We start from the raw sequence: 27,042 nt of genomic DNA on the forward strand, positions 1-27,042 counted from the left end.
AAGTTACTGCGGTTCAGAAGACTTAGATACTACCAATTAAATTCACTCCCACTCTAATTTATTTACGGTTCCACAGTTGAGTTTATGTTGTTGCACTGACCAAGGAAATAATCACGTATGGGTTTTGGAATCCAACTTAGATTTAAAAGTGTCTATGCAATTTTTGTAGTACTATAAGTAATATTGTTTTTTACTCCGATCAAGGAAATAGCTTCTGAAGTGCTAACAAAGTTGTAAACTTTAAAAGATAAAAATAGTTTAGTGGGTTATTTTTTGGAGATAGATATATGTCATCACAGACTTTTTTGAGGCCTTTTTGAAATATACAGTTTCGTAATAAATTATTTTGTAATGAGTTGTAAGGTTTAATCAGCATTAACAATGAAGGTGTTCAAAAATATTAATTTTTGCATTATAAAAAATTTTCTCTACTTTCTATGATAAGATATTGATTTATCATACCTAGGAATCTGCCCTAGTTCATAATGAAGCTAGCAGTGAAAACCGTGTCAAAATCCGTTCAGTAGTTTATAAAATATCAATGCACAAACAGACCAACACAGAAAGCAATTTTAATTTATACTATGTATTGATTCATATAACTGCTGTCTGTCGTTATGGCAAGTATTACATGATTAAAATCTTGACCTATTTCTAATAAGTTCTGAACAAAACATGAAACTAAATTAATAATTTCATACATTATTGTAGATATTTACTGTACTGTACATCATATATTAAAACCATCATCTTGAGTCAAGTGGGTGTTTTGTGCATTATTTATGTATGTTTTCTCTGTAACATAAGTTCTGTACCTCTAAGTATTAGAAGCTGATAACATTACCTTGAGACAAACTTTGGATTTAGGTAATTCTGATAACGTAAATTTAAATGTAGTATTTAGTAAGCATAATGTTCACAATTCAAGTCAAAAGACATTATGTTGAACAAATGTTAAAAATTTCCTAATTGCATAGAAAATGAAGACAATTACTTCTATGCAGTCTTTGTTGTCTATGGCATTCTACACAGTAAATGAATCTATGAAACATAATCTTAAATTTTTAATTTAGTTAACATTGATTTATAGTGTTAACTAAATTCAAATAATTTATAAAGTTTACACATTTTTATTTACAATTATTTGGATATCTCCTAGGTATACTCATTTAAATTATTAATTTATACCCATAAAAATTTAATTTATTTTTTAATAGTAAAATATTACTAGTAAATACATTCAGTTAAAAATTGTTGTATTCAATATTGACATTGATAACACAACTTAATGTTGTTGAATATCAATAAAATGTTTGTTATTGTTATTTACTTTGTCATAGATGCCACCCTGTAGTCATGAGATTCGTTCTGGCTCTGCCATTGGCACAGATATCCCACGCAATCTGCCACGGTGTTAAAGTCTATGTGTGGGTTATTGTAACGGGACTCTATCGCTGAGTTTTAGTACCGTTTCTCATTATTACTCTTTGTTTGTTAATTTTGGTGTGGCATACATTTTCGTTTCAAATTTCCTTTCCTATTTAGGAGGGCAGTAGTGGGATAGAAAGAAGCAGTGCCAGAAGATTGAGCTGTGCTGTCCATCGTCATTTTGGGACAGTCATTATTTAATTTGATTTCACTTTTTTTTAACATATTATACCCTTATAAAACCTAACTCTCCCAAATTTTAGGAAGGATTTTTTAATAATGTTTAGCTAATGATATAAAAATTGCCATATATCTATTACATTTTAATTGCTTACAACGTTTTTGTCTCCCATTTCCTGTACCAAGACTTGACTTTTATTTTTATTACTAAAGTACTATTTAACCTCACTACCTAAAATGCATCCAAACCTCGAAGTACTACTATCTAGTATACGTGACATGTTTAATGTACTGTAAAATTTCTATCTGAAATGTAGAGGTTCAACTAATGGCTAATATCTATTTTCTGTCAAGCATCAATTGATTTTTTGAGCTAAGGCATATATTATTTTTTGAAATTCTTGAAATTGAGACCATTATTTGTTGATCACAGGGAAGGACGAAATAGGGCGCAAAGAGCTGAGAGGCTTTGTGAGGCGACATCCCAACCTGAAGTTTTTGGGTCTGGTTCATTCGGAGGCTTGTTATGATGATTGCTTCATCAACCCACGCAACCCTGAATACAATCCTAACCTTCAGGTAATTGTTTCAGTATTGATAGTTTCAGACAAATAGTGTGTTGGCAGGAGAACGGTCAAAGAAATCTTTTTCCAACTACTGTTTTATTAAAATACAGGACTATAAGCTTGTTAGGTAACACGATTGTTACTCAAAGCAGCAGCATTTTAATTCTAGTAGTGCTAACATTGCGCTACAAGAGATTAGGTCGATGTTTACCGTAAATGATATCACATCCATAAATGATGTTTCTTAATATATTTTATATAGAAAAACAATGCTATCAAATTATCCAAATGCAATCTTTATTTTATTCTAAATGCTGTTTCTAGACTACAGATGATTTTAGCTTTGTATATTGTCAGCTAGAATCTATGTTTCTTACGGGAGTCAATCTTTACAGGAATTATTTTGTTACTATTGATAACTGAAGTAGTTTTGACTTTACTTTAGTATTTTATTTAAGATTTTTAGCTTTTTTAATCATAACACAGGCCAAAAATAAAATATAAACAAAGGTCTCTTCTGGAATCATTTCTTACGAATGTCATTATTTACATGCATTATTTTGTTCTTGTTGATAAGTAAAGCATTTTGACTTTTCCTCAGTGTTTTATCTCACATTTTTAGGTTTTTGATCATAATACAGATCAGAGACATGTAAAATAACTACAAGAACTTTTTTGGATACTGTAAAACTTGTCTTTTGGAGTAATTGTTTGCAAATTTTTAAGGTTCTTTAAGGGGCAAAACAACACATTTTGTTCTTATACTGTTTTTAAAGAAGTAAATGTGCAAGTTGTGTGTGTTTAATTTGTAATGCATTTGTGTTTATTGTGTATATTTTGGATTATTATTTGAGTGAGTTTAGTAAAGTTATTTGCTGTACTAAATATGAAAAAAAGGAAACAACCAAACATTTTTTCAAAGAAACAGTTAAAACATTTTTCAGACTGGAATGGTAAATAATATTAATAATTTTGTAGCTTTTTCTGAAAAAAAAAAACTATATATATATATTTATGGTTACACTTTATTGATTCTCATGTACTTATTATTTACTTTCTATATATGCTTGCAATCTCTTAAAAAATCGTCTACCATAACAGGTGGATATAGTCAGGACGAAGTTCTATCTTGGAAATTTGTGAAAAAACTAAAAATAATATGCTATTTCTGTTACTATTTCGATTATTTGAGGCAATATTTACACAGAAGTTTATTAGTTTGACACTATATTCATTTATCAATAAAATTCTATATTCTTTTGACATAAGTTGGGGATCTAGACATTCTTCTTTGGTTATGTCTATGACAATGTTTTGACTTGAGCTATATTAATTAATTAGATTTTTTTACCATCAGATTGCTGGAACCGCAACAGAGGAGCAAATTATTCTTGCGTTGAAACGTTACCAGGATCGCCCACTATATGTACAGAAGTGTCTTTACAATCTGTTTCGTCTGACACCGACGTTCATCGATACCCGTGTTGACATCATCAAGGTACTCACACTCTGTAACAATTCTTTATCTCTAGTAATGGCACTAAAATTCCTAAAATAGGCTATTTTTTTATTTTTCATTATTATTACTTTTATATAATACATATTAATTGTAAAGCATTGTATATTATGATATAGTTCACTTCATAGAAACATGTAGATTACAATAATATAATATAGCATAAGATTTATAAATGTTACATTTGTTTAACACATTGAATGTGACAGACGCCTTACTGCACAGAATGGTAGAGAGTAGTGGGTCTCATACAGTATAGAGTAGCAGTAAGGATGTTAACTACATGTAATACACCTAGACAGTTACTGCACAGCGGTTTAATGCGTTGAATGCAACAGACGCCTTACTGCACAGAATAGTAGAGAGTAGTGAGTCTCATACAGTATAGAGTAGCAGTAAGGATGTTAACTACATGTAATACACCTAGACAGTTACTGCACAGCGGTTTAATGCGTTGAATGCAACAGACGCCTTACTGCACAGAATAGTAAAGAGTAGTGAGTCTCATACAGTATAGAGTAGCAGTAAGGATGTTAACTACATGTAATACACCTAGACAGTTATTGTACAGCGGTTTAATGCATTGACTGCAACAGACGCCTTACTGCACAGAATAGTAGAGAGTAGTGAGTCTCATACAGTATAGAGTAGCAGTAAGGATGTTAACTACATGTAATACACCTAGACAGTTATTGTACAGTGGTTGAATGCATTGACTGCAACAGACGCCTTACTGCACAGAATAGTAGAGAGTAGTGAGTCTCATACAGTATAGAGTAGCAGTAAGGATGTTAACTACATGTAATACACCTAGACAGTTATTGTACAGTGGTTGAATGCATTGACTGCGACAGACGCCTTACTGCACAGAATAGTAGAGAGTAGTGAGTCTCATACAGTATAGAGTAGCAGTAAGGATGTTAACTACATGTAATACACCTAGACAGTTATTGTACAGCGGTTTAATGCATTGACTGCAACAGACGCCTTACTGCACAGAATAGTAGAGAGTAGTGAGTCTCATACAGTATAGAGTAGCAGTAAGGATGTTAACTACATGTAATACACCTAGACAGTTATTGTACAGTGGTTGAATGCATTGACTGCGACAGACGCCTTACTGCACAGAATAGTAGAGAGTAGTGAGTCTCATACAGTATAGAGTAGCAGTAAGGATGTTAACTACATGTAATACACCTAGACAGTTATTGTACAGTGGTTGAATGCATTGACTGCGACAGACGCCTTACTGCACAGAATAGTAGAGAGTAGTGAGTCTCATACAGTATAGAGTAGCAGTAAGGATGTTAACTACATGTAATACACCTAGACAGTTATTGTACAGTGGTTGAATGCATTGACTGCGACAGACGCCTTACTGCACAGAATAGTAGAGAGTAGTGAGTCTCATACAGTATAGAGTAGCAGTAAGGATGTTAACTACATGTAATACACCTAGACAGTTATTGTACAGCGGTTTAATGCATTGACTGCAACAGACGCCTTACTGCACAGAATAGTAGAGAGTAGTGAGTCTCATACAGTATAGAGTAGCAGTAAGGATGTTAACTACATGTAATACACCTAGACAGTTATTGTACAGTGGTTTAATGCATTGACTGCGACAGACGCCTTACTGCACAGAATAGTAGAGAGTAGTGAGTCTCATACAGTATAGAGTAGCAGTAAGGATGTTAACTACATGTAATACACCTAGACAGTTATTGTACAGTGGTTGAATGCATTGACTGCGACAGACGCCTTACTGCACAGAATAGTAGAGAGTAGTGAGTCTCATACAGTATAGAGTAGCAGTAAGGATGTTAACTACATGTAATACACCTAGACAGTTATTGTACAGTGGTTGAATGCATTGACTGCGACAGACGCCTTACTGCACAGAATAGTAGAGAGTAGTGAGTCTCATACAGTATAGAGTAGCAGTAAGGATGTTAACTACATGTAATACACCTAGACAGTTATTGTACAGTGGTTGAATGCATTGACTGCGACAGACGCCTTACTGCACAGAATAGTAGAGAGTAGTGAGTCTCATACAGTATAGAGTAGCAGTAAGGATGTTAACTACATGTAATACACCTAGACAGTTATTGTACAGTGGTTGAATGCATTGACTGTGACAGACGCCTTACTGCACAGAATAGTAGAGAGTAGTGAGTCTCATACAGTATAGAGTAGCAGTAAGGATGTTAACTACATGTAATACGTCGAGACAGTTATTGTACAGTGGTTTAATGCATTGACTGCAACAGACGCCTTACTGCACAGAATAGTAAAGAGTAGTGAGTCTCATACAGTATAGAGTAGCAGTAAGGATGTTAACTACATGTAATACGTCGAGACAGTTATTGTACAGCGGTTTAATGCATTGACTGCAACAGACGCCTTACTGCACAGAATAGTAAAGAGTAGTGAGTCTCATACAGTATAGAGTAGCAGTAAGGATGTTAACTACATGTAATACACCTAGACAGTTATTGTACAGTGGTTGAATGCATTGACTGCGACAGACGCCTTACTGCACAGAATAGTAGAGAGTAGTGAGTCTCATACAGTATAGAGTAGCATTAACACGTTCGCTGCTAAAAAATTAAGTAATGTATGTTGCTAGAGGCTAAATTTTTTTTTTATTAGTATTCACACTTACAATTTAGTTGTTGTGACACGGGTTGGTACAGAAAGGTCATCAAACACCAAAAGAGCCGAATTTCGCCATTTTGAAAACGTGCAGTAGATCTACCGCACACGCTCCTGGGGCCAGTCTCTCTTCGAAGCGCGCACCGTTTTCCTTATTGTTTTTGAAAAACAGACCACTAACGATTGTTTTATAATAATACTGGGAACAAATCACTTAGTATAACTAAAAATATATTGATAAAAAAACACTAAAAACTACTATTTACAACCCAACCATCCTCCCCAAGGTACGCTTCATTAGTCATGGAATTGGTCAAAAACAATGTGGGACACACAACCCAGGCTGTCCATCACATTCTAAAACACTGCCACATCACGTATTTCTTTCTGCCATTTGCATAGCAAACTCTGCACCTCTTTTGTTTACTTCTCTTTCCACAAGCCACTTTTTCTGTAATCCGTGAGGGTACATGGGGGACGCGGCGGCGCTTCAGAGGTCGAGGAGGCTCTGGAACGTCCGGGAGTAGCTTGTCAATAACCTCCAGACGGAAGTCGTACAATGGCATTTTGTTTTCTCCACTTGATGTGCGAACTTCGTTATAGAGATAGTGTGCATTCACTAACATCATCTGAATTACGTGGACAAAAATCTTTTTATACCACCGCAGTGTTTTCCTTTCGCAAGGATAATATGACATCATTTGGTCACTGCGGTCCACGCCTTTCATAAAATGGTTGTATTGAACAATTGGTAGTGGTTTTAGTCTCTCCAAACCACCTCGATTAATTGAATTCACACCATGTCATTTTCAAATTCAGTGGATATGTAAGAGACAACGCGTTTGTCTTTCCATTTGGCGACAACAACACTTTCGGCGTAGCGGGCGATGGTTTCACCCTTTTTCAGGGTTGCCGATTTGACTTCAGGAGATACGTATTTTCTGTCCAGCCGAAGAGTTCCAGTGCAATATGTATTCCTACGGAGCAGGCTTGAGGCAAGAGTAAAACTATTATAATAATTATCCATAAATAAATTGTGGCCACAATTGAGTTTCCCTTGCATCAGCTTTCAATACAACATTGGCTGCATGCCCCTTACCACCGTAATCATCTAAAACTCCGCAATACATAAAAAAAAACGAAGTATTAGGCCATGGGGGTCACACAAACTGTACAGTTTGATGCCGTACTTATGGCGTTTCCCTTTTATATATTGCCTAAAAGTACAAACCGTCCCCTCCATAAAACCATTCCCTCGTCAATGCACAAACTTTTTTTTGAGGATAATAAATTGAGTCCATTTTATTGTTGAAGTAGTCAATTAGAAAACTGTACTTTAGAAGCTCTGTTGTTTGGGTTAGGGTACCTTTCAAAATTAATGCATCGAAAAATAAGCATGAATTTGTCCCTGGCCATGAATTTGGGGAAGCACGTTGAAAACAGCTTACAAGTTTTCCAATAGTCTTGTATTCGGGGTAATTGTAATATTCCCATGTGCAGCAATAGGCCAATAAAAACATTTGAGATCCTCCACGGTAATGTCTTTCCATTTATGGATTCGTGAGCCTGGGGTTTGTAGTAGGTCCACAGAATAACTCCAACGCGTATCTATTCGTAGTAGCCACAATGCCCTCCAAAAAAATCACATCCACCAGCAACAAGAAAAAATTGATTGGGGGTAATCTCATTAGGCAAAGGGACTAAAACTTTTCCTCTTTTGTAAACGGTACATCTTTCATACCTATAGTTTTGAGGACTCCATTGTGGTGGTCTTACGTCATAGTCTGGGTCTTCGACCTCTGACTCATCAGTCTCGTATTGTTTCATCGTCGAGGTCCGGAGCATAACCAGGGACACCAGGGTCGTCTTCATAATCAGAATCACTATTAGCCACAAACTGACGTCTATTCTGGATTCCACTAGTTCCAGGAGGCAAAATCCATGTCTATTGTATTATAAGAATAACACTAAACACACAACAAAAACAGTAAAATTTGAAGTAGTCTAAAAAACTAACCACAAAACGCTAACTGAGAACGGTGACCACAAAAACGCGGGAAAAGTATATCCCCACGAGCGGCAAAACGGACAACCATACACGACGAGTGCTGAGAGCACACTGACTGGGTTTCTAAAACAATGGCGCTGTGCAGTAGATCTACGTCATGCGCGCCTGGCGCGAGGCAGCCGTGCAGTAGATCTACCGCAACCGCATTGAACGTGTTAAGGATGTTAACTACATGTAATACGTTGAGACAGTTATTGTACAGCGGTTTAATGCATTGACTGCAACAGACGCCTTACTGCACAGAATAGTAAAGAGTAGTGAGTCTCATACAGTATAGAGTAGCAGTAAGGATGTTAACTACATGTAATACGTCGAGACAGTTATTGTACAGCGGTTTAATGCATTGACTGCAACAGACGCCTTACTGCACAGAATAGTAAAGAGTAGTGAGTCTCATACAGTATAGAGTAGCAGTAAGGATGTTAACTACATGTAATACGTGTAGACAGTTATTGTACAGCAGTCGAATGCATTGACTGCGACAGACACCTTACTGCACAAAATAGTAGGGAGAGTTGTCAGTCTCACTTATTAAAGAGTTACAGTGAATGTGTCAAAGAAATATATGAACTTTTTTATTTATGATAAAGACAAAAAGATATATAAGATTCCAAAAACGAGCCGCTACAATGTTCCACACCCTCGCACATAAAAAAACACCTAGTATCATCAACATAATAAGGGTTATTAATATATTTTAAAATGATCTAGGTAATCCTAACAACTCAGATAATCGGACTCCTGTATCTTGTTAGCACAACTTAAATTATAGATTATAAAAATCTTATGTTTTCAGTTAGTGTTGCCTGGAATGCGACAGCACCCAGAGGCATTTGGAGTTCAGATGGCTGCTACTGCTTGTCTATACAATTTAACTAAGGGTGACTTGGCAACTAGGATACATCCTTCTGTCTTAGCTCAGGTATGTATTATATTGTAGCATAGCTGGTACAGATGATTGCTCCTGCTTGACTGTACAATTTAATTAACCCTTGGTACGCTAAATAATCAGTAGAAAAATCTACTGTTACGCTTAATTAAATTTTTTTATTTTTTCTAAAGTTTATTTTTTTATTGAACATATTGGTTAAATACTATATAAAAACACATGTTATGTTAAAAAATTATTTTCATTATTTACATAAATATATAATAAAAGTTTTCAAGTAATTTCAATTTTTTTTTTTTATTTAATTTTTTAAGACTTGATGCATATTAGTTTAAAACAAAATAATTTGGATTTGGTACACTGTTAAAAATTAAATTAGAAGGCACAAAACAGTTAAAAAATTGCACACTTAGAATTGAGCTTGACTGTGGTAGACTTCAAAACAGTCAGCCGGATGGACAGCAGGCTTGGTATTGCATGTCTTGCAAAGATAAATGGTTTCTTTCCTCAGTCCTCTCTTCAAACACACGACACACCTAGCTGTTCCTTTTTCTTTTTTTTCATAAAGTGAGCCTTTCCACTGTTAGGTTACTAAAGAAACAATGCACGTTCAACTGTTGTTTTCAAGAGCGAGTTTACCCGCTCCGAACGTAGAGACGGCAGGCCGAGTGTGCGCGCAGGCGGTCACGGCCAACAAAAATTAGATGTTGTGACTGACAACAGCAGTTTTGATGTGTCACGCTCCACCAATATCACAATGGAAGACAAAAGAAGCACTCATGCACATTCTGACGGCATTTCGTGGAACTTAAATATTTATAATACGTTTTTAAGAGATACCGCGAATTATACCGCTTAGCGCGCTACGGGGAAATTACGATCGGCGATATATACCGCTTAACGCGTACGAAGGGTTAAGAATAACTTGATAATTAGTATACACCTGTCTGTTATGACTGAGACATGTAATAGATAAAGTGTAGATGTGGGTCATTGCCACTGGAACTGCCTGGTCGTGTCGCACTGTAACTGAAACTGTTATGAAACTTTAACAACAAAGAAGTTGAATCTTTCACAGGAACTGTTGTGACAACATGACCATTGCAACAAATCTTAACATCATAACTAGAAGTGGGATGTCCCCAATGGATTTGTCACAACAACGTGAATGTTGCAACAGATTCTGGACTGCTTGGTACTGGTGCTAGAACGATGAGATATCCGCAACAATATAGGTTGCAATGAGCCTAGCGAGCCTATATTTATTACTTTTGCGCTTTTTACCCTCCTGCAAATGTGTTTACGCTATAGATTTTATTTCTCTTCAGTACGTTTTTAATCTGTAACAATGTTTTATGAAATTACTAGAAATTTATTTTTATATGCAGATGACACAACCTTACTGATATAAGAACAATTATTACATGACTTGTTCATAAAAACTAACTAGAAAATCATTCACACATTTAGAATTGTGGTACAGAAGAGTGTAATCAGAACAATTGCTCAAAAAATAAATGAACTAGTTGTCAACCATTATTTAGACAGTTTGAGGTTTTGACACTAACAGGAATATATGTTATGAAGTCATAAAGTTAGTGTGTGATAGGTCTGCCTTATATAACGAGTTTATCTCTATACACCACTTTAATACAAGCAACAATACAAAATTGCTGTATCCCCACCATAATCTTTCCTTATTTAAAAAAACCCCATCATATAAGCCTTTAAAATGTTTGATCAAAATACCTCCCCATATCGCTTGCTTGCCTTAATCAAAAACAAATGTTAAAGGCAAAAGTTGGTGAAAGAGACATATTACTCCTTGGATGAGTACATGCCTGATAGCTGAAACTAATTCGCTGCACCCTCCTGTTTTTAATAGGTTTTAATATTTTAATTTATCTTTTTTATTTATTTGTATTATATTATCTGTTGGTGTATTATATTATAGGCTGTTATAAGTGCAGATTGATATATGTCTTTGACCTTTTATGCACATGTATTGTGTACCTTGTATCCATATAATACGTAATGTGCAAATAAAGAATGACTAATGAATATGGCATTTCATTGTAAGAGAAATGCCTCTCAACACAAAGGCTCAACTGGTTTGTTACACTGATGGCTCTGTCTTGAATGGAAAGGGTATAGTCAATCAAAGGACAGGAATTTGCATTGATTGCAAATCTTTGGCCCTCAATATTCTATATTCCAGGCAGAAATCTGTGGTATCTCTGCCTGTGCTTCACTATGATTGAGGAAGGGCTACCACAATCAACATCATGACATTCTTGGATTGCTAAGCAGCTTTGACTGCTCTTGATTCCACCCAGATCACCTCAAAATTAGTCTGGGATTGTTTCCAAACCTTGTAAGTTTTACTGGGTCCTGGGGCATTGTGGGATCACAGTTAATGAGAGATGATCTCTTGAATCATCGTAAATATCTAAAAAAACATATAACCATATTCATTGTAATCCTAATTATATTATAAATGCGAAAGTGTCCTTGTTTTGCTTTAAAGCATAAACTATTCAATCAATTGTACTCTGAAATTCTTAGAGTCCCTGATATAAATATAGGCCTGTTCCTATTTCGAAAATCTCTCCGGGCTATGCCCTACCGGTCTCTAAAGTAGCGAAAAATCCCATTTTGTTCACTAAAGTTTCAAAATATTAATTGAAAGAGCCAATTAAATATAATAACTGTTTTGTGTAAACCTAGTTTTATGGCAGCATAACCATATACGTAATTAATTTAACCACCATTTTCAATTTATTGAAATTTATAGTGTAAAAGCATAGAGAAAACTTGATATTAACAACACTTCTTACATCAACCTTTTCTGAAAATTGATGTTGAGAACATAATGAAAAATATCCAGATAAGAAAATTTAACCCTTTCCGCTCGGATAGGCAGCAGTGCTGACCAAATATGGCTTCTCGTAGGCTCATATTATTTTAGCGCGTACTGTCCACTCAGATCGGATGGGCAGCGGTGCTGTCCACTATGGCGGCCGCGTGCACACAGCAGCCATGTCATTGTTGCGTCCCCACCAGCTCGGATTTATTTTCGCCGCGTCATTGATACTGTGCCTTTTAAAAAGTTAAATGGATTTAAAGGTCCAAAGGTAAATAATAATGTAGTCGAAAAGTATTACAATGGAAATGTTATATTTCTATAAACTAACATGAGTTACAATGAGTATTAATAAATGTGACAGTAAATAATTATAACATGATAAAAAATAAAATTGAACAGCTTATTATTGTTCCGAATATAAATTTAACTGCAGGCTAGTTGTCATCTTGTTGAAATATCTGAGATGAATGGTACTTTTCAAAACAAACACCGATGTGAAGACCGGGCTCATTTTCACAAGTTTTGCAATGAAACTTCACTCTTTTCCTGGTGCCGCCTTGTGCTTTGCTGCTATACATGACGCAATCCTTCACTTTTCTACCTTCAAGAGGATATGGTGGATGAAGTTTCCCATTTAGTCGGGAAATGTCTTGCAATTGGGATGGTCTTCCTTTTTTATTTGTGTTCCTTACATCGCCAACAAGCTCTAATACCAGTAATTAATAATAATACCAGTAAAACCAGGTATTAATACTGATAAATTTAAACTTTTATTTACAGTTATATTTACACTGATATCTACAATACTTCATTTACACTAATATTTAATAAAATTGCACAATACTAAGAATAATAAACTATCCGTTCAAATAATGCGTGTAGGTTAACTCACTAGTGACAATGTGGTTAAAAGCGCGCTAAAACGAAAGCCTAGAATGCAATATTGACCAGATGATCAATTTCCAAGCTTTGTAATGAAACAGCTGATTGATATTAATGCGTTGTATTATAACAAAATACGCCAGAATAAAAAAAAAGAGTTTATAACTTGTGGTCAACGCTGCTGTCCATCCGAGCGCTAGTAGGATTATTCAACGGACAGCACAGCTGACCATCCGATCTCTGAGGACGGCAACTTTAAAAATAAATGCGCGCGCTAGAGGAAATGGCAGTGGCCAATACTGCTGCCCATCCGATCTCTGTGGACATTCTAACATTACCGCTCCGAGCGGAAAGGGTTAAAACTGCACATTTTTAGCATATACGAGGGTCGTCCAGAAAGTAAAGAACGTTTTGTTATAAGTCAATAAAAACAAAAGATAAGAGCATGAAAATTTATTTATAAATACTTATAAACTTACTCTATTTTTCTACAAAATCGCCGGAACTGTCAAGGCACTTGTTGTAGCGTGGCACCAGTTTTTCTATACCGACGTTATACTGTTCTGCCGCCAAGGAATGAAGCCACGTTTTTACTCCTTCTTTGAGGTCTTCGTCACCCAAAAAGTTTTTTCTGCCTAAAACACTTTCAACTTTGGAAACAAGTGATAGTCACTCGGAGCCAGATCTGGACTATACGGAGGGTGTCCGAAGATTTGCCATTTGAAAGAATTGAGTTCTGCTTTGGTTCGTGCACTGCAATGAGGCCGAGCATTGTCGTGGATCAGCACCACTTTCGACGACAGCATTCCGCGTCGTTTGTTCTGAATAGCGCGGCGAAGCCGATGCAAGGTCTCGATGTAGGCCTCTGAGTTGATTGTTTCGCCTCTCGGCATGAACTCCACATGGATTAGGCCTTTTCGGTCCCAAAAAACTGTTGCCATCAATTTCCTGGTGTTCAAATTTGGTTTTTCTTTCCTGTTTTTTGTTGGTGAATTCGAGTGATGCCATTCCATTGACTGGAGCTTTGTTTCCGGGGTTCGATAGGAAACCCAAGTTTCGTCATCCGTTACGATGCGGTCAAGAAACGCATCACCTTCTTCGTCATACTGAGTCAAAAACTCAAGAGCTGCTCCCATCCGTTTAGTCTTGTGGACATCAGTAAGAATCTTTGGCACCCAACGAGCACACATTTTCTGATAACCAAGACGTTCAGTCACTATTTCGTGCAAAAGCGACCTTGAAATTTGTGGAAAAAATTCCACTAGACCACTCAAAGTGAAACGACGGTTTTGTTGAATTTTTCCATCAACTTTCGCTGCCAACTCGTCAGTAACGAGTGACGGCCTTCCACTTCGTTCCTCGTCGTGCACATTAGTTCGACCTTCCTTAAATTGAATGCACCATTTTCTCACTGATGACTCGTTCATTGCATTGTCACCGTAAACTGCCTTAATTTGCCTATAAATTTCAATAGGTCGAACATTCTGTGCATTCAGAAACCGTATCACACTACGCAGTTCACACTTGGCGGGATTTTCAATTAACGCCGCCATTTTAAACTTTCACAGGAGACGCAAACGTGACCTCACGGTACCGCTACTCAGCTCACACTGAGGCAGAAGGTGTGGCTAACGAACAAGCTATCTACCGCGGTGGTGGGGGAACTGCGCCGCCCGTGATGCGCAATCGTTCTTTACTTTCTGGACGACCCTCGTATTAAGTATCGGATACAAAAGACAAAATTACTATCTAATTGTCACTATAAATTTAAAGACTTTTATAATACCCATCTAGTTGTCTTTTGATAGAAGTAGACTTCTCAAATGTATATACAAATTTTTTTGATCGGGAAACGAGGCAAAATCCACTATATATAAAAAAAAAATATTAAGACCAGAGTAAATTGCAATGGCCATAAATTTACACTTTTTGTAAGATTTTCTTGATTGTGGCAACAAGGCAATCTTAACTTTGGCGTCGGAAATATAATTCACTGAAACCAGAAGTTCAATCATACAAATGCAAGGCCTAAGAAGTTGCGTGCAAAGGCACGGGCAACTCCTAATATTTTATATTCTCTCCTGTTCTAGATGGGTTAAAAATTATCATCTTATGTTTCAAAATGTAACAGTTTACAACATTTTATGTATTTGTTATATAATGAAATATAAATATTCTATAATTGCATATAAACAACCCAAACAGACTGTGGTTTCTATTAGACTTTGTCCATTGTCATGTTTAGATTTAGTGAAATTAAAGTTGATGAATTCTTGATTATACAACTGTTTCATCTCACAACAGGTGGTAGAACTTTCCTTGATTGCCATGGAGAACTTTCCAAACCATTACCAGCTACAGAAGAATACTCTGTTAACACTGTGTAGTGACAGAATCCTGCAGGATGTACCAATACAGAAGTACCGCTGCGCAAGACTCGTCTTAGATTCTCTGTGCGCATTTGAAGACCCCTCTATGAACCGCATGAGTGTTGCTATCTGCAGCATACTAGGTACATCGTTGTTTATTACATATGTAACGTAATTTTTTTATCACCTCTCTACTGTCGCCTACAAATCTTCTTCATTTTTGGCTCTATAACAGATCGGTTTATACATGCGATTCGTAACATTCAATACTAAATATAGAGTAAAACCATAAGGAATATGCCTCTGAATCTTATTTGTTGTCGATTTTTGTGGATTATTCTTACATGTCGGAATTTTCTCTAATATGCTTTAAAAATCCATATAAATAACATAAGAATGATTAAATTTCGTTTGATAATTAGTAAATTTAATTGTTTGACTTGGATATAGCATAATTGGTTTACAAACTTCATGATTTTTACAAATTTCTAAATGATCTGTTAAATCTCCAGAGTTGTAAAAATGACATAAACATCTTACACAAGGTCTTGTGAGCATTTTTTGTTAATTGAGAACTCACTAATGTATTTATTATTATTGATAGATATTTGTAAATTGACATGAAATTTTTGTTTGGATTTATTAAAATTTATTGTTTGAAAAGACCATGTAAAGAATTTAAAATTTCAACATTAATGATATTTTCAGCAGGTTTTTTGTTGTTTTTAATAGTTTTATCTATTTGCTCTATGATTTCAGACTTGTTTTTGTCGTTAGTTTTAATAGATAATTTTTCGGCGATTGAATGAATTTTTCCGTCATTAAATAGATTAAGATCTTTCTTACTTTCCTTAAAATTTTTCTATAATTCTCTCAATTTCTCAATATTGTACATCTTTTCGTGATCAACAATTTGATTTTCTTTAGCCATTTCCTTAAATAATTCAATTCATTCTCGTAAATTTCTTTGTTTTTGGCATGTTTTGAGCTGTAATGTCTTATAATGATGTTCGAAAACTTCTTTTTTGCAGTAGGGACATGATATTTTATTTTGCACTCCATTTATATAGGAAAAATGTACTAGCTATGACTTTGAAAAATTAATGATTTTTACTAAAATTTGACAGAAATCAGCACAATTTCTGGTGAAATATTTAGATTTTTCTATTTATTATAGAACAATTTTGATTAGTGATTTTTAAAATCACATTTTAATAGTGAATTTTGTAAAATTTCATTCAAATTATCAACTTTTAAGCCAAAACTTTACAATAATTAGAGATAATTGGGTAGATTTTCAGGATTTAAAAAAAAAAACTTTAATGCTGGAGTGTATGTACATTAAAAACATGATTTTGACCCTAAAACTGTGATTTTGACCTCCAAAAACTGTGTTTTTGGCTTCAAAACACGGTTATTATGTGTATTTTGGATGTGTAATGTCAATTTTTCACCTGAAAAGTGTATAATTTACTCAATTTGTTTTACTATTTTTTCGTATTAAATGGTACTGTTACAAGAGTTGAATCAGATTGGTGATTTAAAATTCAAAGAATATGAGAAATAGCTGATTTAGAAGACAAAAAGAAGTATAAAATCATGAATTTGGGGAAAATTAAAGATAAATTTGGGCTGACAATCATAGCAGAATTAGAAGATTTCAAAGTACATTTACCTAAGAGATTCGTAAGCCTTTTAGATGAACAAAAGATTAAAGAATTGAATAAAAATGATAAATTACACTTGATTGTTACTGCAAAGAAGACAATAAAAGATAAAGAAATAAAGTGTTATAAATAATGTGTTATAGTTAACTTTGTAGAATAAAGATTTTTCATTAAGATTTCAAAGATTTTCCATTAAAACAGCTTAAGATAGCCTACAATGAACAGTAAAACAGCTATAGATTCGGTTATTTTTCATTCGTATGAACCCAACAATGGACAGCTATAGATTCGGTTATTTTTTCATTCATGATTTCCTGTTTGATTTCTCAGATTCATTTATGGTACATTGCACAGGAATTTATGTAGAATTATGGGCTGTCCCAAAAGTGCGTTAGAACCAGCAGATATATATCTACTTATATATATATATATATATATATATATATATATATATATATATATATATATATATATATAATATATATAATAAATAAAACCACTTAAATAAAGCTTGAAAACTACGTAATAAAATATAAAAAAAACAGTAATACAAAAGAGTATTGCATGTTGAGAGATTCTTTATTCCACATGTTATCCATACGAACCACTGTAGAAACACAATATCTATGAGATTTGATGAATTTCAGCTGCTAAGATTTCTACGAGTGAGACATCGCAACTGGGCTCCCGACAACAGTATATGCGCAAGCTGCTCAGCCTGGTTCGTGGCAAGATGGAGACCCGAACAGTCGACATCACCATGAAGTTTACCCTTAGTGCTTTGTGGAACCTAACTGGTAAGTTTTGTCAAAATATGAAAACACATGCAGAATTTTGTAGAAAGTAAGATTTTCAATGTTCATGTAAAAAACTGTAAACAAAGAACAAAGTGTTCATTTACTCTGCTGATTATGTTGCACAAAAAGATGTGAATCATAACATTTATTTTATTCTCTTAACTTTCTGATAATCTTACTGGGAAGAGAATATGTAACATTTAATACCTTAAGTTTCATTAACATTTAAAAAGTACAACCAAAGTACAAGAGCATGTCAAATATAAATATTTTTATCTGAAAAGTTCTGAAGGACCTAGATCTGGTTGATACGCAGGTAGCCTGTACTGTTCGGAATAAGGAGGAACTGACCACAACTCACTTGGATCCCTTTACTACCAAAACAAATTATGAGAAAACAGGAAATACATAGCTTGTATTACAAGCAATATTTAAAGCAGGGTTTTTTATGTTTCATGCTCGCGGAGAACTATGTAAAGCTAGAAGATAGAATGACAAATATTAAAAAGGCTAGTCAATGGAATTGTAACAATGTCATACCTAGGCCCAACAATGTTATTTCAAACTAAATAAAAATATGAAAGTGATTGTGCAGAAAGTGATAAACACTAGTTCTAGGGATTTTAGTGATGATTTGGACAATGAATCAAATGGTGACCATTTTTCACCTGTAAAACTGAAGGGTGCATTATTAGAAGATATATGCCGCTTCAAAATAATGTTGGAGCTAAAGAACTCTATAAGAATTTTTTAGTTAAAAACTCTCTGTACTATGCAATTTAGTTCAAGAAATAAGTAGGCCTTTGAAGTCAACGAGCTTCATCTGTAGTCCAAAGTATAACGGATTGTGTATTGTACATTTTAACATACAGAGTTTTCTTGGAAATACAGATGAATAAATTTTGTAATAGTGAAATAAAATATGAATCAGCTTTATATATGTGAACATTGGTTAACCAGTAGTGAATTGGAAGAAGTGATAGCTCCTGATTTCAGACTGTTAAGTGAATGTTATATGTATTAAGGTGCTTAATCTTGTTTGTATTGAGGTTTACATGATTACTGATGGTAACAATTTGTATGATTTTATTGACTGCTTGTATGATGATTACTTGCTGAACACTCACCAGATGAACTCGCCGTACAGTCGTATATTGCACTGGAAATGGCTTACCAATACTGCCATGAGAACGATCTTGCCGTGAATGTTTCCAAAACCAAGCAGCTGGCTTTCGGGAGAAGAGGGGTCTTGGTTCAAACTGTGCCTGGTGTGTCTTTGGAAGAATACTCTGCATTTCTTGGAGTAATTATAGACAACCAAATCTCTTGGTCTCGGCATATAGATGCCTTAACAGCTAAACTCAGCTCCTGTATATATGTCCTAAAGCGCATCAGACAATCAGGTAGTCTAGAGACTGCTATGATCGCCTATTATGCGCTCTTTCAGTCACACCTGCAATATGGGCTGGCTGTTTGGGGAGCATCAACAGCAACAAACACAAAACGCATCTTAGTATTGCAGAAAAGAGCAGTGAGAATACTGGCCGGTATAAACTCTACAGACTCATGCAAAGAAGTTTTTGCAACATTAAAAATAATGACTGTCATCTCCCTTTATATAAAAGAAGTAGTGTTGTATGTTGATGCAGGAACCCTCCCACAAGGCTCAAATATCCACAGCTACAACACCAGATATGCCACACACTACACAATGCCTCGCCATCACCTCACACTGTACGAGAAGACACCAGCGTATATGGGAAGAAAACTCCACAACCTCCTGCCAAATGAGCTCAGGACCCTAACGGGAACAAGACTGAAGACTGCTCTGACAGCATGGCTGATCGACAAACCTTTTTATACGCTGGAAGAGTTCCTGCAATGGAAGAACTGAAAACTGTCCATTCTCTTCTTCTTTTCATTTTTAAAATGTTTGACGCCATTGTATTTCTTGACGAAACTGCAAATAAAGAAAATGTCTATGTCTATGTCTATGTCTATGATTGCTATTATTAAACAAATTGGCAAACAGCAATAGGACAAAGGTTCATTTATCTTAGTGAGGATTTTAATATAGACCCTTTAGTCAATGACTCCTAGGAATATAAGTTGTTAAATTTACTTTTAAGTTTTAACCTCTTGATAACTATTTGTTATGTAACAAGACCTTTACTAACTTTGTAAGTAAGGGAGCATGTATTGCCAACATTGCCACTTCTGTAAAGTCTGATCTAATTGAGACTGTTGCAGTGAAACTTATGATAATTTTAGACCATCATGCAGGTTTTTAAGTGTGAAGTTCTTACAGAAAAGCTGAATAATAATGTACATAGTAGAAATACAAGTATTTTTAGTTGAAATAAAAAAACAATTTTCAGGCCTATGGATGACATCATTTCACTATATTTTATTGCTTTAATTAGTAAATTTAACTAGCTGCACTTGTATATGTTAAGTAGTATTGATGACAAATTTGTTTAATTTTAAACATATTTTTTAAAACATTTTAGATGTTGCTGTTTTAAATAAATATGTTGGAGAGGTTAAAGATAACAGCAATTTTCACTCCTGGTACAATTTGGATTTCAGATAGCTTAAAGAAAAATGTTTGTCTTTGTATGGACAGTTTAAGTTCACAGGCTTAACCTATTTTAGGGACTGTTATATACATTTAAGCATGAAATATAAATATGAGGTTAGACACTTAAAACTTTGTTTTAATTGTAAGAAAGTTGCATTTGCTGGTAGTAAGTCTAAGATGATATAGTAGTGATGATGTGGTCTATTATTAATTCACATTTGTGTAAAAATGACAAATCTAGGGGCACATAAAAGTTGTAAATAATTCAACACCAAGTGGTTTCAATCATTATTTTAGAGATAGTGTGAGTGATCTTGTTTCAACAGTAACATTATCTAGTAAGTCTGTGTCTCTCTATTAAAATAAGCTAAGCTGTAATTTGTCTAAGCTATAATTTTATATTGTTATATTGTGACATTTTTTAACATTCTGAGGTGTTAGGTTATTTAATGAATCTTTGTATTGATAATGGAATTTCAAAATACCTGAAGCTAGTCAAGAACATTCTATTGTTTAAAACAGGTACAAGGACAGATTACAAGAAGTATAGACCTGTCACAAAATTCCAGTATTGCAAAAGTGTATGTGTTCATAATTAATAAACAAGTTATCAACTACTTCAAATATAATGTACTGTTATCAGATAGTCAATTTGGTTTTAGACCTAAGAAAGAAACTAAGATTGTAGTAACATTTATGAAAAATTGTACTCAAGGTGTAGACAATAAGAAAATAATCATAGGCAAGATTTTTTTCAAAAGTTTTTGACACTGTAAATCATGCAATATTATTAAAGAAACTTAAGTATAGTGGATTTAATAATTTAGCCTTACAGTTTTATTAAGTCTTACCTACATAGACATTAATTTTTGTTAATCGAAGTTTTTCTCATTACAAGCCAGTAACTAAAAGTATTCCACAAGGTACAAGGTTTCATATTGGGTACTGTATTGTTTATAATTTATGTTTATAACCTACTACTTTCATTAAATAGTATTGTAATAAATTAATACATGTTCACTGATGACCTAGCAATTGTATTGAGCTGTAAAAATTCTCAATTAGTAAATTACTATTTACAGTAAGCTAATTTTACTGTGGCAGATTGCTCTGCACCAAACTTCATTTGTTTAAAAAATTAAAACAATCTAGTGGATTGAATTCAGCTTGAATTCAGGTGTTCATATTCAAGTCAATTTAAAATAGACTACATGGAGAAATTGAATGTAAGAAACTGGCTAAGGCTATCTTTATGTTACTTGTATTATAGTTAATTGTAAATATTGACATATTAATAGCAATATATTGTGCTCATATTCAAAGCCATTTGTCAAATAGAGTGATTGCATGGAGAAATGACTTCACTCAAAAAGTTTATTCATACGAAGACTATTCAGAAAGTAAGGAACGTCTCCACCTCACATCGCCAGGCATGCTCTAATCGCTTATATATTGATGTGCTTGTGCTGTGCACCTCAGTCAGCGTCCAGCCGTGACAACGGGAACATCTCTACTCTGCCCGTTTTTGTTATATTAAAATTTGAAATGTGTGCTGCAATCGTAAATCCCGCCAGTTTATAAGTGTGATCTGTGATTTGTTATTTGCCAAAAAACTTTAAACCAATAGAAATTCATCAGGAACTGTGAAAAGTTTACAGGAACAACGTAATGACAAAGTTCTGTTAGGAAGTGGTGTATTCAGTTTAAAAATGATAGAACAAACGTTCATGATCAAGAGAAGAGTGGATGTCGAAACATTTTGTTTGAGCAATGCATAACCTTAAGACAGTTGTCCAAAACAAGTACCAAGGAAAATTTCTTTCCAAAATTTTGCTTTTGTATTACAATGCTAGCCCTCACATGGCAAACTGTATGCAAGAACTCTTGAACTCATTGAACTGAGAAGTTTATCCTCATCTCCCTCTATAGTCCTGATCTTGCTCCAAGTGATTTTTTTTTCTTGTTCCCGAAAATGAAAACCTGGCTAGCAACACAGTGTTTTGACAATGATGAGGAGCTCCAGGTACGCGTCACTGAGTGACGAGATCACAGGCAGCAGAATTCTAGCCTATGACAGGAATTTCAAAGCTATGATAAGTGCCTGAATTTGTATGGTGATTATGTAGAATAGTAGTACTTTAGTCCCTCTTTCACTTGTGTATATTATGTTTTTCTTGTACTTGGTTTTTAAAAATTCCAAAACGTTCCTTACTTTTTGAATAGTCCTCTTACTACAAAAGAGTAATGCAAATAATGTGTAATATAAATATTGAAACCCATTGCAAACCTTTGTTTATACAATTGAGTGTTTATATGCCTTCTTTATTTGTTCTTGTAGTATTATTATATGTTAAAAACCTTAATGAGTAATTTAACCATTTAACCCTTTGAACCCCAGGCGACGAAATATCGTCGCCGAGAAGATATGCGAAGATCCCCGCGGCGACGATGTATCGTCGCCAATGAAGTTGCGAGAATCCCCGGGCGACGTAATATCGTCGCCATGGTATATGCGTTTAATACATATTTATTTGAAATCGTAAAATACTTATTTTATGAGTATTAATACATATTTATATGTATTTTATTAAAATACTAATTTTTTTATTTATTTATTTACTAATTTATTTATTTAGGTAATATCAGTGATTTTTGTGTTGTACGCCTAGAGGTTTTTACAAGTCGCATACTTTTATATAAAAATTCAAAAAAAGTTTATTTTTAGAGATATCAATATAATTCTTTTTGTACATACACAAAACTAAATTTAGAAAAATAAAATGTGGGTGCCCATGGTAAAAATATTTCTTATTTTTTAATTAAAAAATCTTAAAATCAATTTTTTTGCCTAAAAATCTATATACATATATTTTAAAATTATTTTAATGCTGTTAAAAATTTTTTTATACTTCAGACTAATCTTTTTCTGTGTATACAATTTCATTCTGGACATTTTGGTGTGTAATACAAGACAATAGCATAAAAAATAGCAAAAGTATTAATTTTTTACAAACAGTATGCAAAACAGCTGTTTCTGCTCCGGGGATTCTCGGTAGTTCTTAGGTCAAATGATTTTGGTACGTTTTTTCCACCATCAATATTTTGGTCTGGGGTTCAAAGGGTTAAATAGGTGTATTTGAATTGAATTTATATAATTGTATAAAACATGAACCAAATTACTTGTACCATGGTATATACATGTAGCACAATATAACGTTGAGCAGCATTGAGATATGCAGAATTAGACAAGAATACCATGTTTGAAATAGCCCACAATTTTTAATCACAACTCACTATATTTTGGAAGTAAAGTTATTTTTACGGTTCAAATTTACGATCGCCATTTTTTTCAACTTCTGATCTCATGCCATGATGGCCAGACAAGTAGCAAGTCAGAACACAACAGTCACTACAACATGTGTCCCTTGCCAAGTTTAACACGTTCGCTGCTAAAAATTAAGTAATGTATGTTGCTAGAGGCTAATTTTTTTTTATTAGTATTCACTTACCAATTTAGTTGTTGTGACACGGGTTGGTACAGAAAAGGTCATCAAACACCAAAAGAGCCGAATTTCGCCATTTTGAAAAACGTGCAGTAGATCTACCGCACACACTCCTGGGGCCAGTCTCTCTTCGAAGCGCGCACCGTTTTCCTTATTGTTTTTGAAAAACAGACCACTAACGATTGTTTATAATAATACTGGGGAACAAATCACTTAGTATAACTAAAAATATATTGATAAAAAAAAACACTAAAAACTACTATTTAAACAACCCAACCATCCTCCCCAAGGTACGCTTCATTAGTCATGGAATTGGTCAAAAACAATGTGGGACACACAACCCAGGCTGTCCATCACATTCTAAACACTGCCACATCACGTATTTCTTTCTGCCATTTGCATAGCAAACTCTGCACCTCTTTTGTTTACTTCTCTTTCCACAAGCCACTTTTTCTGTAATCCGTGAGGGTACATGGGGGACGCGGCGGCGCTTTCAGAGGTCGAGGAGGCTCGGGAACGGTCGGGAGTAGCTTGTCAATAAACCTCCAGACGGAAGTCGTACAATGGCATTTTGTTTTCTCCACTTGATGTGCGAACTTCGTTATAGAGTATAGTGTGCATTCACTAACATCATCTGAATTACATGGACAAAAATCTTTTTATACCACCGCAGTGTTTTCCTTTCGCAAGGATAATATGACATCATTTGGTCACTGCGGTCCACGCCTTTCATAAAATGGTTGTATTGAACAAATTGGTAGTGGTTTTAGTCTCTCCAAACCACCTCGATTAATTGAATTCACCATGTCATTTTCAAATTCAGTGGATATGTAAGAGACAACGCGTTTGTCTTTCCATTTGGCGACAACAACACTTTCGGCGTAGCGGGCGATGGTTTCACCCTTTTTCAGGGTTGCCGATTTGACTTCAGGAGATACGTATTTTCTGTCCAGCCGAAGAGTTCCAGTGCAATATGTATTCCTACGGGAGCAGGCTTGAGGCAAGAGTAAGAGTAAAACTATTATAATAATTATCCATAAATAAACTGTGGCCACAATTGAGTTTCCCTTGCATCAGCTTCAATACAACATTGGGCTGCATGCCCCTTACCACCGTAATCATCTAAAACTCCGCAATACATAAAAAAAACGAAGTATTAGGCCATGGGGGGTCACACAAACTGTACAGTTTGATGCCGTACTTATGGCGTTTCCCTTTTATATATTGCCTAAAGTACAACCGTCCCCTCCATAAAACCATTCCCTCGTCAATGCACAACTTTTTTTGAGGATAATAAATTGAGTCCATTTTATTGTTGAAGTAGTCAATTAGAAACTGTACTTTAGAAGCTCTGTTGTTTGGGTTAGGGTACCTTTCAAAATTAATGCATCGCAAAAATAAAGCATGAATTTGTCCCTGGCCATGAATTTGGGGAAGCACGTTGAAAAACAGCTTACAAGTTTTCCAATAGTCTTGTATTGGGGTAATTGTAATATTCCCATGTGCAGCAATAGGCCAATAAAACATTTGAGATCCTCCACGGTAATGTCTTTCCATTTATGGATTCGTGAGGCCTGGGGTTTGTAGTAGGTCCACAGAATAACTCCAACGCGTATCTATTCGTTAGTAGCCACAATGCCCTCCAAAAAAATCACATCCACCAGCAACAAGAAAAAAATTGATTGGGGTAATCTCATTAGGCAAAGGGACTAAAAACTTTTCCTCTTTTGTAAACGGTACATCTTTCATACCTATAGTTTGAGGACTCCATTGTGGTGGTCTTACGTCATAGTCTGGGTCTTCGACCTCTGACTCATCAGTCTCGTATTGTTCATCGTCGAGGTCCGGAGCATAACCAGGGACACCAGGGTCGTCTTCATAATCAGAATCACTATTAGCCACAAACTGACGTCTATTCTGGATTCCACTAGTTCCAGGAGGGCAAATCCATGTCTATTGTATTATAAGAATAACACTAAACACACACAACAAAAACGGTATTAAAATTTTGAAGTAGTCTAAAAACTAACCACAAAAACGCTAACTGAGAACGGCGACCACAAAAAACGCGGGAAAAGTATATCCCCACGAGCGGCAAAACGGACAACCATACACGACGAGTGCTGAGAGCACACTGGACTGGGTTTCTAAACAATGGCGCTGTGCAGTAGATCTACGTCATGCGCGCTGGCGCGAGGCAGCCGTGCAGTAGATCTACCGCACCGCATTGAACGTGTTAAGAAGCCAGTTTATGCTTAGCTGCAGTCGCATAAACTTGTATGCCTCTATTGATTTACCTACCAAATGTGAATTGAGGAGTATTATTCCTTTCCTGCAAGCAGAAGGAAATAGTGCAGCAGAAATTCATTGGAAAATGTGGAGTGTTTATGGAGAAAACATTGAATAATGGTGTAGTGTGTGAATGGTGTCGAAAGTATGCCCGAACTGACATGCACAATGAAAGAGGTTAAGGACTACAAGTCTGTCATTACAGATGGCCTTGTTGAACAAGTTGACAAAGTGTTTAGAGAAAACCGTACATTCACAATAAGTACTTTGCCTTTGGAATTTCCAGAAGTGTCAAGATCTTCTCTTTACTCTATTGATACAGAACATTTAAGCTAAAAAATATTTGTGCTCACTGGGTGCCAAAGATGTTTACTGATACCCACAAAACTCAAGACATTGACATTTCTTGAATTAATCCTTGGCATTCAGCCATCTTAAAACTTTCACCTTCATTCACGCATAACACCATAATTCATAATGTTTTCTCCATAAACACAGCACATTATACTATCAGTTTCTTCTGCGCTATATCCTTCTGCTTGCAGAAAGGCGGCCATGTTAATGCGACTGCAACTCAGAACAAACTGGCTTGTTGAACTCGGCAATGACAGATGTTGTAGAGGGGTAGATGCGTGATCGACTACTGCCCACACCGCTGACCTACCACTTGTCTGGCCATCATGACGTGAGATCGGTGGTTAAAAAAAATGGCTCTTGTACGTGTTTGATGTAAACCATAAGTATAGACAGTTCATTATTGTGTAGTTAAGAAACTAACACTGT

General features: G+C 35.1%; 1 protein-coding gene across 1 annotated transcript in view; it reads left to right on the forward strand.

Annotated features, from left to right (window-relative positions):
* Positions 1-27,042, forward strand: part of LOC124368851 (protein zyg-11 homolog B-like) — a 46,615-nt gene that overhangs the window by 11,331 nt on the left and 8,242 nt on the right. The window contains 5 exon segments of the mRNA XM_046826301.1: positions 2,042-2,187; positions 3,532-3,672; positions 9,213-9,338; positions 15,358-15,565; positions 17,737-17,886. Of these exon segments, the coding sequence (XP_046682257.1) occupies positions 2,042-2,187; positions 3,532-3,672; positions 9,213-9,338; positions 15,358-15,565; positions 17,737-17,886 (771 nt within the window).

This window comes from Homalodisca vitripennis, chromosome 1, assembly GCF_021130785.1.
Source record: "Homalodisca vitripennis isolate AUS2020 chromosome 1, UT_GWSS_2.1, whole genome shotgun sequence".
Taxonomy (NCBI): domain Eukaryota; kingdom Metazoa; phylum Arthropoda; class Insecta; order Hemiptera; family Cicadellidae; genus Homalodisca; species Homalodisca vitripennis.